This window comes from Arabidopsis lyrata, assembly GCF_000004255.2.
Source record: "Arabidopsis lyrata subsp. lyrata unplaced genomic scaffold ARALYscaffold_8, whole genome shotgun sequence".
In the NCBI taxonomy this organism is placed as follows: Eukaryota; Viridiplantae; Streptophyta; class Magnoliopsida; order Brassicales; family Brassicaceae; genus Arabidopsis; species Arabidopsis lyrata.
Window position 1 is genome coordinate 18,802,058 of NW_003302548.1, and position 12,748 is coordinate 18,814,805.

General features: G+C 33.0%; 2 protein-coding genes and 2 long non-coding RNA genes across 5 annotated transcripts; 3 read left to right on the forward strand and 1 right to left on the reverse strand.

Moving 5' to 3' along the window:
- Positions 1 to 1,345: 1,345 nt before the first annotated feature.
- On the forward strand, positions 1,346 to 2,812 carry LOC9300670 (NAC domain-containing protein 19). The gene has a single exon (XM_002864548.2). It carries the CDS (start codon positions 1,506 to 1,508, stop codon positions 2,385 to 2,387), a length of 882 nt encoding a protein of 293 aa, XP_002864594.1. The 5' UTR covers positions 1,346 to 1,505; the 3' UTR covers positions 2,388 to 2,812.
- An 859-nt stretch (positions 2,813 to 3,671) lies between these two features.
- On the forward strand, positions 3,672 to 7,922 carry LOC9300671. Of its 2 annotated transcripts, XM_021016112.1 has the most exons (7): positions 3,672 to 3,961; positions 4,041 to 4,417; positions 4,510 to 4,810; positions 4,890 to 5,129; positions 5,202 to 5,356; positions 7,296 to 7,361; positions 7,543 to 7,922. In XM_021016112.1, the coding sequence occupies exons 1-7, from the start codon at positions 3,712 to 3,714 to the stop codon at positions 7,666 to 7,668; spliced, it is 1,515 nt and encodes a 504-aa protein (XP_020871771.1). In that variant the 5' UTR covers positions 3,672 to 3,711; the 3' UTR covers positions 7,669 to 7,922. The 2 variants fall into 2 exon arrangements, with proteins under 2 accessions (XP_020871771.1, XP_020871772.1); XM_021016113.1 differs by lacking the exon at positions 7,296 to 7,361.
- Positions 7,923 to 9,252: 1,330 nt separating this feature from the next.
- Positions 9,253 to 9,926, reverse strand: LOC110228089. The gene is made up of 2 exons (XR_002331699.1): positions 9,832 to 9,926; positions 9,253 to 9,599 (listed from the first exon to the last, which is right to left on the reverse strand). It is a non-coding gene; the product is annotated as an uncharacterized LOC110228089 (long non-coding RNA).
- LOC110228091 lies at positions 9,426 to 10,256 on the forward strand. The gene is made up of 2 exons (XR_002331702.1): positions 9,426 to 9,584; positions 9,843 to 10,256. It is a non-coding gene; the product is annotated as an uncharacterized LOC110228091 (long non-coding RNA).
- The last annotated feature ends 2,492 nt before the right edge of the window (positions 10,257 to 12,748 follow it).

The window sequence follows — 12,748 nt, forward strand, 5'->3', positions numbered from 1 at the left end:
GCGGGGCTATAATTTTTTTTAAAAAAATCTAAATATAATTAATTTTGTTTATTAATAGAGAGTATGATATAATATTTCGACCTATTTTATAAATGTATCATCCATATATCTATATTAATAGTTTTGAGTATATTAATTGTGTTTTAGGTTTAAATGGTATATCTATATATAGTTATATACACTTAAACGATATTTGGCTTTCTTCTTCTTCTTGCCTCAGTTTAAGAGAAAGATTTTTCTTGCGGTACACCGCGGAGCTATTATTTTTTAAAAAAGATTTTTCTTCCTTAAACTTCCAAATCTAGATTTTACCCCGCGGTACACCGCGGGTAGATTTTTTTACAACAAAAAAATTATTTTGCAAAATTTTAATTTGTATTTGTTTTGTTAATATTGTTTATTTTGTTTAGTGTTTCTGATTTTATAATTAAATTTTGATTTTTAATTCTAGGATTTCATCCATTGTATATTGTTTAATATTGTTTAATATTAATATTGATCTAAACCTGTTGCACCATATAACCCCGTCCCGTAAAATTAAACATCATTTGTTATTTTTTTTGAATAACATTTTTATCCACTACTGGTCGCAAGTTCATGCGGATAAGCCCGTAGAGAGTTGCGGATTTGCGGGTCGACCCGCCAAAAGAGAAGCTATCTTTTGAAACTCTTTGTTTTGTTTAGAGGTTTTAAGAAAATATCCCTAAAAAATAATTTTCATTATATGAAAAAAGAAAAGAAGTAGAAGAAATTATAGTATCAACATTCCCGATTTTTACATCACTCGTTACAATTAATTTTTTTTTTTGCAGATAAAAATCAGAAGTTAACTAAGTCGAGATTTTTAAAAAGATTGTGTAGAGATTTTTGGTAAATTGTTGAGAACATATTTGATTTCAAAATTTTTACTTAAATAGATAAGGAAAGATTTTGTAGAGACTTTTGCTAAATATATGAGAAATGAATTTCAATTAAAAATTTTTACTTAAATAAAACAAATCTAAATAATTAATGCTAATGGCATGTCATTGTAAATACTTCTCAACTTCAGGATTTATTTGCTAATTGTGATCCAAAAATGTATATATAGATTATAAAAACATTATTAAGATATATACAAAATCTTAATATTGTTTTTATATATCTTTTTTTTTTTATAATTACAAACAAAACAAGTATACGATATTGATAGAATGTCCCTAGAATATATCTCCCTATATATTGATGGTTTTACCCTCTCCACATATCCATTCGACATTGAAACATCTCACCATCGTCGAGGTAAATTTTTTTTTATATGTGCTCTGTTAGTGTCGACATCTCACCCCGCCCTGGGTTCAATTCTCCTTCCTATATTCTATCAGATATAACCAATATATACACCAATCTCTCTTCATCATTTACAATCATTAATCTCTTTTCGTCATTTATAATCATAGCACTAACAACAACAACAAAAAAACGCTTTGATCTCAGTTCAACCTTAATCCTTGAGAACCATAAAGATGACGACGGAGTACTACAAAGAAGACGAAGGGATTCATTTTGATCCAACGTACGAAGAAGTCATCCACAAGTATCTTAAACCGAAGCAAAGAGGTGAAGACTGTGGAGACTTCATATTGATGAAGGATGTTTATGCCAAGGAGCCATGGCTGCTGGACCATCCCAACAATTCTTTTTTCAAGGAAGACGAATGGTACTACTTCTCAACAAGGACTCAGATCTCCGAGAAGAAGATTGGTCGTGGTAAGTACCCGAAGCGGAAGATAGACAACAACGACGGCATCGACCGCGGGAACTGGAGGATAAATGCGAAAGAAGATATCATCGACAAGGATACAGGGGATATCATTGGGATCAAGAAAAACCTAACTTATAAGGGCACCAACACGAACAAGAAGCAGAAGAGAGGAGACGGTGCTTCTGCTCCAAGCAGCGAAAGCGGCTGGATTATGGACGAATTTGTAATTGTGTTACCGAAACCGGACGAAGATAAGTTTCAGGAGCTAGTCGTCTGCAAGATTCACAAGAAAAAGGAGTCCAAGAAGGACCATCAGCATGAAGCTTCTTCTTCCTCAGAGCAGCAGCCGATCAAGAAAAGGAAGTCCAAGAAGGAGCATGAGTCTGTTCTAGCTGCGTCTTCCGAGCAGCAGCAACCATTATTATGCGGTTGTAATGAATCAGAGATTCCGAAGATAGCATCATCTCCTTGTTCTGCTGCGGAAACAGAGAGAAACGGGGAGCAGAGTGGAGAAGGAAACATGGTTCACCAAACAGAGAAGAATGCCATGGAGATGACACGGGAAGAAGAAGGAGATTGGATTGCCGATAATGATATATTTGTAAACCGCCAATATCGTGATCAACCATACTCTTGGATTTGAGAATCAGTAGACAAGCCGATGAATCAGTATGAAGCTCTCTACTTCACGAAAACCGTTCAACATTCTTGAAGAGAAGATTTTAGATATCGTAGTTAACTCTTCTTTATTTATAATTGTATCGTGAGATGATGACTCTGCTACAGTCAATTTGTTTAGTAAATTTAATGTTACGCTTTGTTTAGAAACTTTCATGAATAAATCATACCATTCTTTTTTTTTTTTGGTTTGATAACTGATTGTGCATTGAAATGTAAAAGAGACAAGTACAGGAAGTAGAGAGGAAGCCAAGTATACACGTAAACATTGTATGAGGATATCTTTGAAGAAGTAGGAGAGAGCTAGTGAAGAATGTCACTGAAGCTTGGGATAAATATGTTCACCGTGAAGAATGTCACCGAAGAATTCTTCACATTAAAACCAAAAAAATGTCACCGAAGAATTTGGGAACATATGTTCCCAGTACGAAGTCTGCATCTATTGCCCACAAACTTTGACTATTCCACTTCCCTCAAAAACCTACAATATAAGGACAACCATCTGAATAAACCTATTTACTTGAAAGTGTTATAGTTTCAAACATTTCTTTCTGAATTTCTCCGCCTTTTGTACCATACTGTATATATTGTGTCTATCCATTGAAAAAGGTAAGCATTTGCTGAATTTTACGTATTCAAACCGCAACTGATCCGCACAGAACTCACTTGTAATTGTTACAAGTAGAGCTTTCCTGTCTTGTGGTGTTCTTGTTAATGTTTAATGACTGAAAAGTCTGAAATAAATACATTTCTTCTGCTTTTGCTACCGTTGAGAATCTATGCTCTTTGTGCCAAGTCAAATATATATATATATATATATATATATATATATATTTGTATATTTCTTTCTCTTTTGTTGTTATAATCCATTTTAGTTGTTGATATTAATGTGCGTGTTTATTGGTATTAAGGACCAATAAAAGAATACCAAATTATGGTGAGTTCCATTATGTAAAAAAAAATATAAGTCAGATTTCATGTCATAAAAAAAATTAATAATAATTTCAGATTCATATAAATGGATGTTAGTTCCCACCAAAAATAAAAATAAATGGATGTTAGTTCTATTTATCTTCAGTTTATAATTAACGGTCAAGTGGTCGGTTAGATTTTGACACGAGTCAAAATAAAATTATTATTCAATTTTTATTATAAATCGGTTTAATTTGAAGATTTCTTATATTTTTAAAATTTTATAATAGTTTGATGTATATATAAATATACATCAACCCTAAAAACGGATCGCGAGGAAAGGCGTTTGTGATTTGCTTAGGTTTAGACTTGAGAGGATGCGGAACGATGCGGCGGAGCCTAAATACGCGACAGCTGAAATAGCGGTGTGGTGGGACATTGTGGACTGTCCGATTCCCGAGGGTTATGAAGCTCATCGGGTCCGTCCGAGTATAGAAGGGGCGTTCAAGAAACTAGGCTACTCTGGTCCTGTCTCCATCACTGCCTATGGCGACCAAACACAAACCCCTGATAATCTCCTGCGAGGGCTCTCTTCCACTGGAGTCCATGTTGCACATGCCATTACCGGTGAGTCCAATTTCTTATCGATCTGTGGGTTTAAATTTCAAAACGTTGAAATGGTTTCCTTTTAATTTGACTGAAACAGAAAGCACATGCGCTCTCATGTATTCGGATATGGTGGAATGGCGACGTCATATTCCTCCTCCGGCGACAATGATGTTCATATCCAATCAGGTGGACCATGTCTTCTCATTGGATCTGGCCCGGCTACAACAAGAGACGCAATACAACCTCTTTCTGGCTTACTCGGTTAGTTCTAAAGCCATACCAGCTCTTGAGACTTCTGCAGAGTGGCGCTGGAACAATTTACTAAAGTCGAAGACGAAGAAGACCAGAGTGGTTAAAATATATGAAGAAGAAGAAAGTGACCGTGCCATGTTTTATTGTAAATCGTGCGATTTCGATTGCCAAAGCTTGAGGGAACTCAGGAAGCATCTCTCGAGTAGATATCATGCAATGGGAGTAAGCCTAATCCTGTCTCTACGGTAATTAATTAACTAATTGTTTCATTTGTCTAAATTTGAGCAACTAACCTTTTGTTTTGTTTATCGCAGGAACTTTTATGCCCTACTGCTACAGAAATTTCTCCTGTAACGATGAAGTGGGGAAGGAACTTCCCGGCCAAGCCTGAATACGCCACAGCTAAAATTCTGGTGTTGTGGGACATTGTGGACTGTCCGATTCCCGAGGGTTATGAAGTTCATCGGGTCCGTCCGAGTATAGAAGGGGCGTTCAAGAAACTAGGCTACTCTGGTCCTGTCTCCATCACCGCCTATGGCGACCAATCACAAACCCCTGATCATCTCCTGCGAGGGCTCTCTTCCACTGGAGTCGCTGTTTCACATGCCATTACCGGTTAGTCCAATTGTTACTGATCTCTGGAATTTCAACTGCATGTATATATAGTGAAATGCTTTCCTTTTTATTGAAACAGAAGTCAGATACAGAAGAATGTTTTACGATTTGATTGGATGGCAAGACCTTAATCCTCCTCCAGCTACAATCATGCTCATATCCGATCATATAGAGGATTACTTCTCAACTTTTGTTGCCGGTCTTCAACAATGTTGTATTAAATATAAATACAACATGTTCCTGGCTTATTCATTTAGGCCTAACAAAATGTTAGCCCTCGTCACCTCTGCAGAGTGGCTCTGGGAAAGCTTACTGGAAGGTGTTTATTTGTCCTCCTCTCGTCATTGAAATCTAATTACGCTGTTTCTGAGCTATATAGTTTGTTCCACAGTTTCAGAGACAAGAAGACACGTTCTTCAAAGGTGCAGTAGTCAAACGGGTGAACCTGAATCTACCAGAATGTTTGATTGCGAAACGTGCCTTTTTGATTGCAAGAGCCTTGATGATTTCATGAAGCATCTCTCAACTAATGAACATGCATGGGAAGTAAGCATTCTCTCTCAATACATTATTTCATTTTTTCTAACCATTTGAGCAAATACACTACAACATTTTATTAATTTATAGTGATATTAATTTCTCTATAAATTAATATTTATTATTTTGTAGGATAAATTAATATTAATTTATTTATAGAAATATTTTTTAAAAATGAATGATATAACAAGAAAATAAATCAATTTACTTAAATGATATACATAGATTTAATTTATGATTTGTGGCATCAATTTTTGTATTTAAATCGTCTATGCAACTATCGAAATCAAAATGATGTATATTCAAAATTTGAAAATTTACAAATAGTTTTGTAGATTTTTATGAAATATTTTTGTAGGCGATGATAAACTAAAATAGTTTAAAAACACAACATAACAGTTTTAAGAAAAATTCATTTAAAAAACACATAACCATATATTGATATATTATTTTTATGTATATATATATATATATATATGTAATTTACATAATCTATACTAGTATAATCGCATCACTTTTTGTGACGGGTGGGTAAAAAAGCTTTCGGGTATATCGGATATCCGAACCATTTTAAAAATCCCTTCATAAAAAATTTGTTGGGTCGGGTTATATTTAACCCAACTCATACACCGGATATTCCATATTTAATAATTTAGATTTTTAGAAGATTTGATTAAGATTTATAATTATGGTTCTCCTATCATCTTTGTTTGATTTGTTTTTAACTGTTTTGAATCATCATATAATACATAAAGTAAAAAAAAAAATCAATTTTTTTTTCTGAATATACTGTGATTCGAAATTTTAAAAACGGACATATATTATCCAATTGACGAAAATGTGTGTTCAACGTTCTACATCGATTAAAATATTTAGACAATGATTCAAAATCATTTCATAGATAAGAACATTAATAAAATAAATGAGTTTTTTGGCGAGATGGGTTTGGCGGGACGGGTTTTTGAATCAACAATAATAAAAAGATTAAAATATCATTAATCTACCGCTTCAATACGGGATTTAATCCTTATTTTTATTAATATAAATCACAGGATGGGTTAAGAAATTACGAAACGGGTTATATTTCGGAAATGATTTATATGGCGGACGAATTTGAATCAATATTTATATACCGTTTTAATACGGGTTAAATCCTCAGTTTATTACTCCCTCCGTTTCATAAAGAGTGTCGTTTTAAGGTTTTATTTTTGTTTCACAAAGAGTGTCGTTTTAGGTTTTCAATGCAAAATTTAATGATTTTTATGTTTTATGACTATTAGTATTCTGCATATTGTTTTACTATTGGGCAGATTATGTTTAGGTATATAGTTAATGATGTTTTTGTTTAGAAAAAACAAAAAATTTAATGTTTTCTTAATCTGTGTGCAAAACTTTAAAATGACACTCTTTGTGAAACAGAGGGAGTAATAATTATCTCGTGGACTCGTGGTATACCGTTACTTAATAACAATTGTAAACTATAATATAAATAAATATGTTATAAAGAGATACAATTTACAAAATATTTTTATACTAACTTTAAAATTAAATCATCCTGCGGTGTACCGCGGGTTAAAATCTAGTTATTAATTTATGATATTATTGAGATCATATTTTTACATAGAAGCTTCAAAAAAATTATTATTTTATTATCTTATTGAATTTTGTCAATTTTTACACCGACCCAGTATTAATTTATGGAGGTTTTACTGTAATACTTCCTCCATTCCAAAATATAAGATGTTTTAGCTAAAAGCATATATAATAAGAAAGTTGTACTTTTAAAAAGTTTAACCAATCATAAACAAGACTATATAAAATTAATCTAAAAGTTGCATAGAAAGTTGAAAACATCTTATATTGTGAAACAAAAAAATCTCTCTAAAACATCCTATATTATGAAACGGAAAGAATATGTTTTAAGCTTTTTCCACTCTTTGTCAAGCAGGAGTCTTGTATTCATGAGAATATTCGATCATTGGAGCTCGAGCGAAGCATTCGCCTCCTAAACGAGGCAAGTTTTTCTTAATAATAATTTATACATTTTCTTTTTTCTTTTTTTATGCGTAGAATCCTTTCTAAATAGTTTCACTTTCTATTGTCCTTTCAGTTCCTTGTTTCCACAGTTTTATGTTTTCACGTTTCCAAATACTCTTGTTTCTTATATACTCTTGTTTCTTATATACTTCTTGTAGGCAGAAGAAGATATTCCAAAGAGCAAACGTTTGAGGAAAGCATTTCGGACGGGTTTTCGTTCTTTCCATATTCATCATCGTGGAACTCGACGTCTTACTAATCGTGGAGCTAAAAAATGTCAATAAATTGGTTGTTTCATATACCCGCATCTGGCTGAAACGAGTGTTGTCTTCCCAACGGCAACATGATCAGCCGGCAGCATCGAGAGGGAGATAATAAAATCGGTTGTGTTTTTTCCTTGTCCTCGAAACTTTTATTTTTCGTTTCTGCCTTTGTTTCAAAATGGACTTTATTTTTCGTTTTGTTTGTTAAAGCAATGGTTATTTATCTATTTTTAGATTACTTGATCCTAATGTTATGTTTATATCTTTTTAAGATCCTTATGATGTGTGGGTTTAAAAAATTTTCAAGGGAGAATTGATTATATAAGAGAATTATATGATGATTTGTCTATGTATTCATTCTAAATTATACATCGTTAATATATGCTTTTTCAAAATTAAAACCCCATTGTATCCTTTCAAAATTATTTTATTTCCTTAAATAATCTGATTTGTATTTTAATTTATTTTCTTAACTTATCTCTTTATTAATAATAATTCAACATGTAAGAAAAAGAAAATTATACAATAATTTAGAAAAAAATTAAATGAAAGTATTATAATTATTTTAAATATATATATATATATATATATATATATATATTTCTTTCTCTTTTGTTGTTATAATCCATTTTAGTTGTTGATATTAATGTGCGTGTTTATTGGTATTAAGGACCAATAAAAGAATACCAAATTATGGTGAGTTCCATTATGTAAAAAAAAAATATAAGTCAGATTTCATGTCATAAAAAAAATTAATAATAATTTCATATTCATATAAATGGATGTTAGTTCCCACCAAAAATAAAAATAAATGGATGTTAGTTCTATTTATCTTCAGTTTATAATTAACGGTCAAGTGGTCGGTTAGATTTTGACACGAGTCAAAATAAAATTATTATTCAATTTTTATTATAAATCGGTTTAATTTGAAGATTTCTTATATTTTTAAAATTTTATAATAGTTTGATGAATTAATTATAATATTTTTTAAAAGATTTTATTTCCTTAATTTTTGAATTTGTTTCTAAATTTTTGATTATTTTTTATTTATTAAGAAATTCTAGATTACACGAAATTTATATTTTAATTTTCGAAGAATATAGGCAAAAAACATAAGAATATGTTTTCTAATTTTTTTGGACGAAGAGTAAATATTAGACAAAGTATTCTAACTTTCGTAGAACAAAGAGTAAATGATAGAATACCTATTCTAAATTTAATAGAAATTGCAATTCTAATTTTTTAGAACAAAATTCAGTTCTAAATTTTCTAGAACATGTAGAGAGTATAGAACACTTAATCTAAATTTCAATAGAACATGTTCATTGTATAGAATACGTAATCTAAACTTCAGAAGAAGTATTCTAACCATTTTATATCGATTTTTATAAATAAGAAATGATAAAAAAAAACACACATATTCTATATATTGTATGCCTTCTCGTAACCTTTTCATTACTATTCACAATTTATCTTTAAAAAATTGATTGAAATTAATAAAAAGGGTAGTTTAAGAAAAAATAATTTTCAATTTTAGAATGCATAGATGGACAAATCATCAAATAATCCTCCTATATAATCAATTCTCCCAACACCAAATGGCTCTAACTGCAAAAAATGTTATATGTCAAAGACTTCAATGATTCGCAACAGTTGGTCAAGGACAACAGGCATCAATCATCTCGCTGTAAACAAAATTCTAGCCACAAAAGATACTTTTGAGAGCACATATCTCTCGGATGTAGCCCTAGGTTTTCGGAATTTTCGGGTTATTCTGTTAACAAAATCTGATGATACCTAGACTTAAATGAAATGGCATCCAGGAAAAGAAGTGGCCGGCAACCAGTTTGAAAGCCATGTATACAAGATTGGAAAGACATAAATAGCCGCTGAAATCTTCTGTCCTCACCAACCACCAGATCAACCATACTTCCAGGGTTTGTCTCCACTACCTTATTCACAAAATGAGGCAAATGCTTATATCTATTATTACTTGATTGTAATTTGCAATTACATTGTATTTCTTTAACGATTAAAATATAAAAGCTTTCAATTTTGTATAATCTGTACTCTTGGAAGCCTTTGTCAACAGCTCTAAAACAAAAAAAAATTAGAGTTTTTTCGATCTGAAAAAAAAATAAACAAAATTCAACTGAAACTGAAAATTAAGAAGAAGAAACTTACGAGTTGATCAGGATTACGTGAGAACGCAGAGATCATTTTGGGGCGAGAGAGGATTCTATTGCAGACGCTGTTCCAGGATCGGTTAACACAGGAAGCGAAAGCAAACGATTTAGCCGGCAATAGAATGTTATGTAGAAGGTCGTCGTTCATGGAGGCGATGAAAACCATGTCATTCATAGCTGGCTTCTTCTTCGATTTCTCGCTACTTACCTTTGTCATCTCCTTCTTCGTCTGAGAGAGACGCTTCCGCCGCGAGATACAATTTTTTTCCTTTTTTTCTCCGGCGAATTTATTTGGGCTTATTTGTTTGTTAAAAATAAAAGTTACATTGGGCTTTCCCAGAAACGGCCCAATATCCGAAAACGGGTATCGTGAACATGTAATTATACTCCCTCCGTTATTTAATATAAGATTTTTGTTGAAAATATTTGGTTTAAAAAAGATGGATTTTCTCACTTTTCTATATACAATTCTTAATGATAAATTATAGAATTCAAGAAAAATAACTAAACATTATTGGTTTAGAGTTGTTGGAAATTATAAATCACAAAAAATAATGTATTTTAATATGTTTGTTTATTATATCTGAAAAACTAGAAAATCCTATAATAAAGAACAGAGGGAGTATTTTTTAATTGAGACCCAAGTATTTCTAGAGAAACACTTTTTGAAACTGAATAGTTCTCAAGTAATAATTATGTAAATTTTGGATCTCTATGCCTTTTAATGTAAGGGTTTTTTTTCTGCACGTCTGTAGAAATCATTTCAGTTATCAAAGCGCAACGAAACAAGAATACATAATTGCTAAATTATAAACCAAACTGGATTAAACCAAAATTTGGTTTTTGGTTCACTCAAATATCCTACATTCCGGTACTTAGTCGGTTATCTGTTGTCTATACGGTTCGTAAATTTTGAATTTGTAACTGAAAATTATTCGGACATTGCATTGACAAGACAAAACAAAAGAAGAAACCCACAGAAACTGAGATAAAGCCTTAGAGAAGAAAAATTCAAAAGGGAGCCCATAAGAATTGAGCTAGTAAGAAGGAACAAAAGACGGACCAATTTGGCGTTAATGCTCTTGCTTCCAGCTGCAGCCATGATTATCGATCTGAGAATCGCAGGACGATGATCTTCAGCTCAAAACTCTTTGAGGAAGAAAATTGTTCTTGGAGAGACAGGCTTGGATCCGATTTCTTTTTTTCGACCAATGAAAAAATGTTTTCATTAACCAAAAAGAGCAACCAATCTTCATTTGCCACGTTGCTCTAACATCCGAGCGAAAACACTTCTTCCGGGAGACCCAACATATGCCTCTAAGACCACCATTATCCATGGGCTCTTAGCCAAATCTTAAAGTAAGATTTGTTAAGAAAAAGCTTAAATATAAACCTAAAAACTCTTATATAAGAGCTCTTTCTTCACAAATCTTAGCTTAAGATTTGGCTAAGATTCATCTAAAAGCCCATGGATAAGGACAGTGGCGGACCCAGAAATTGTTTTTACCCAGGTCATTAAAAAAAAAAGGAGAAAAATTAAACCTATCATGTCAAGACAGGGACTTGAACTCAGGATAGGGAGGTCATGAACACACAAATACCAACTCAACTGATGTTTTTTTTCTAGTTTCTTACACATAAAAAAGTTTATATCATTATTTTACCAGGTCAGTTGTCCACCCTCTCTCCTTACTGGGTCCGCCATGGATAAGGGTGCTCTAATATCACTGTTTCATTATTTCTCTATTTTTTTAATACTCTAACACTCGACGACATACACCGTTAATGATCGTTAATGATGGTCTAACAGAAGGAGTACAGTATTTTATTTCACCAAACCGGATATTAAAAAACAGGAGTATATACCGGTTCTAATCATACCAATTGGGTCTATTAGTTGTGGTTTGACTTCGTCGTTTTGATTTTCTTTTTGTTGTCAACCAACCACCGTGCTCAAAAAAAAATCCAGTATATATCGGTGTTGACTGTTGATGAGCTTCGACTTTTAGTGGAGTATTTACCAAAAATAAATCTGCAAAATTATTAATTACAGGAGTATCTTTTAAGTCATGAATGTACTGTATTTAGTTTGACTAGTGTTTTTTATAAAGAAGTTATGACTATTTTATCTGCTAGAGCATTAAATTAAATTCATCATTTGGCTTTTTACTGTCTTACTAGTGGTAGCAATAAGATTTAAGGTTAGTATTATTATAATCATATCCAAGTCATACGATAATATTAGCACTTATAGTATCTGGAGAAGATTGGTTCTCCCACGGGAGAGACAGTCTTTCTTTGCTAAGTCGATCATGGAGTGGCTGTTTGATAATTTGGAGAGAAGAAATGGCCAGGGAAGTGAGGACTGGCCGACTCTGTTTAGTGTAGCGGTTTGGTGGAGTTGGAAGTGGAGGTGTATGAATGTCTTTGGGGAAACTGGTAAATGTCGCGATAGGGTGCAGTTTCTTAAGGACATGTCCGCAGAGGTTACAAAGGCCCATGAACTCGCTAAGGGCAACCAAGGTGGGCAGCCTCGGGTGGAATGTTTTATAGCATGGAAGAAACCAAGGGAGGGCTGGGTGAAACTGTCGACGGATGGAGCATCCCGTGGGAATCCAGGGCCAGCTGCGGCCGAGGGTGTGTTACGAGGTGAGGATGGATCATGGTTAGGTGGTTTTGCGCTGAGAATTGGGATCTGTTCGGCACCATTGGCCGAGCTATGGGGAGTCTATTACGGCTTAGTCATCGCTTGGGAGAAAGGATATCGGAGAGTGGAGTTGGAGGTGGACTCCGAGTTGGTGGTGGGATTCTTACGCTCTGGGGTAAGCGACGCTCATCCCTTAGCTTTCCTGGTACGTATGTGTCATGGCTTCATATCAAGGGACTGGTTAGTCCGAGTTACTCATGTGTATAGG

What these genes read in the sequence shown, in the direction of transcription:
- LOC9300670 (XM_002864548.2), top strand. Translation starts at nt 1,506, where the DNA reads ATGACGACGGAGTACTACAAAGAAGACGAAGGGATTCATTTTGATCCA.
- LOC9300671 (XM_021016112.1), top strand. Translation starts at nt 3,712, where the DNA reads ATGCGGAACGATGCGGCGGAGCCTAAATACGCGACAGCTGAAATAGCG. An exon ending in GTAGATATCATGCAATGGGA is followed by an intron (nt 4,418 to 4,509) that starts GTAAGCCTAATC and finishes TGTTTATCGCAG; the next exon opens with GAACTTTTATGCCCTACTGC. An exon ending in CTAATGAACATGCATGGGAA is followed by an intron (nt 5,357 to 7,295) that starts GTAAGCATTCTC and finishes TTTGTCAAGCAG; the next exon opens with GAGTCTTGTATTCATGAGAA.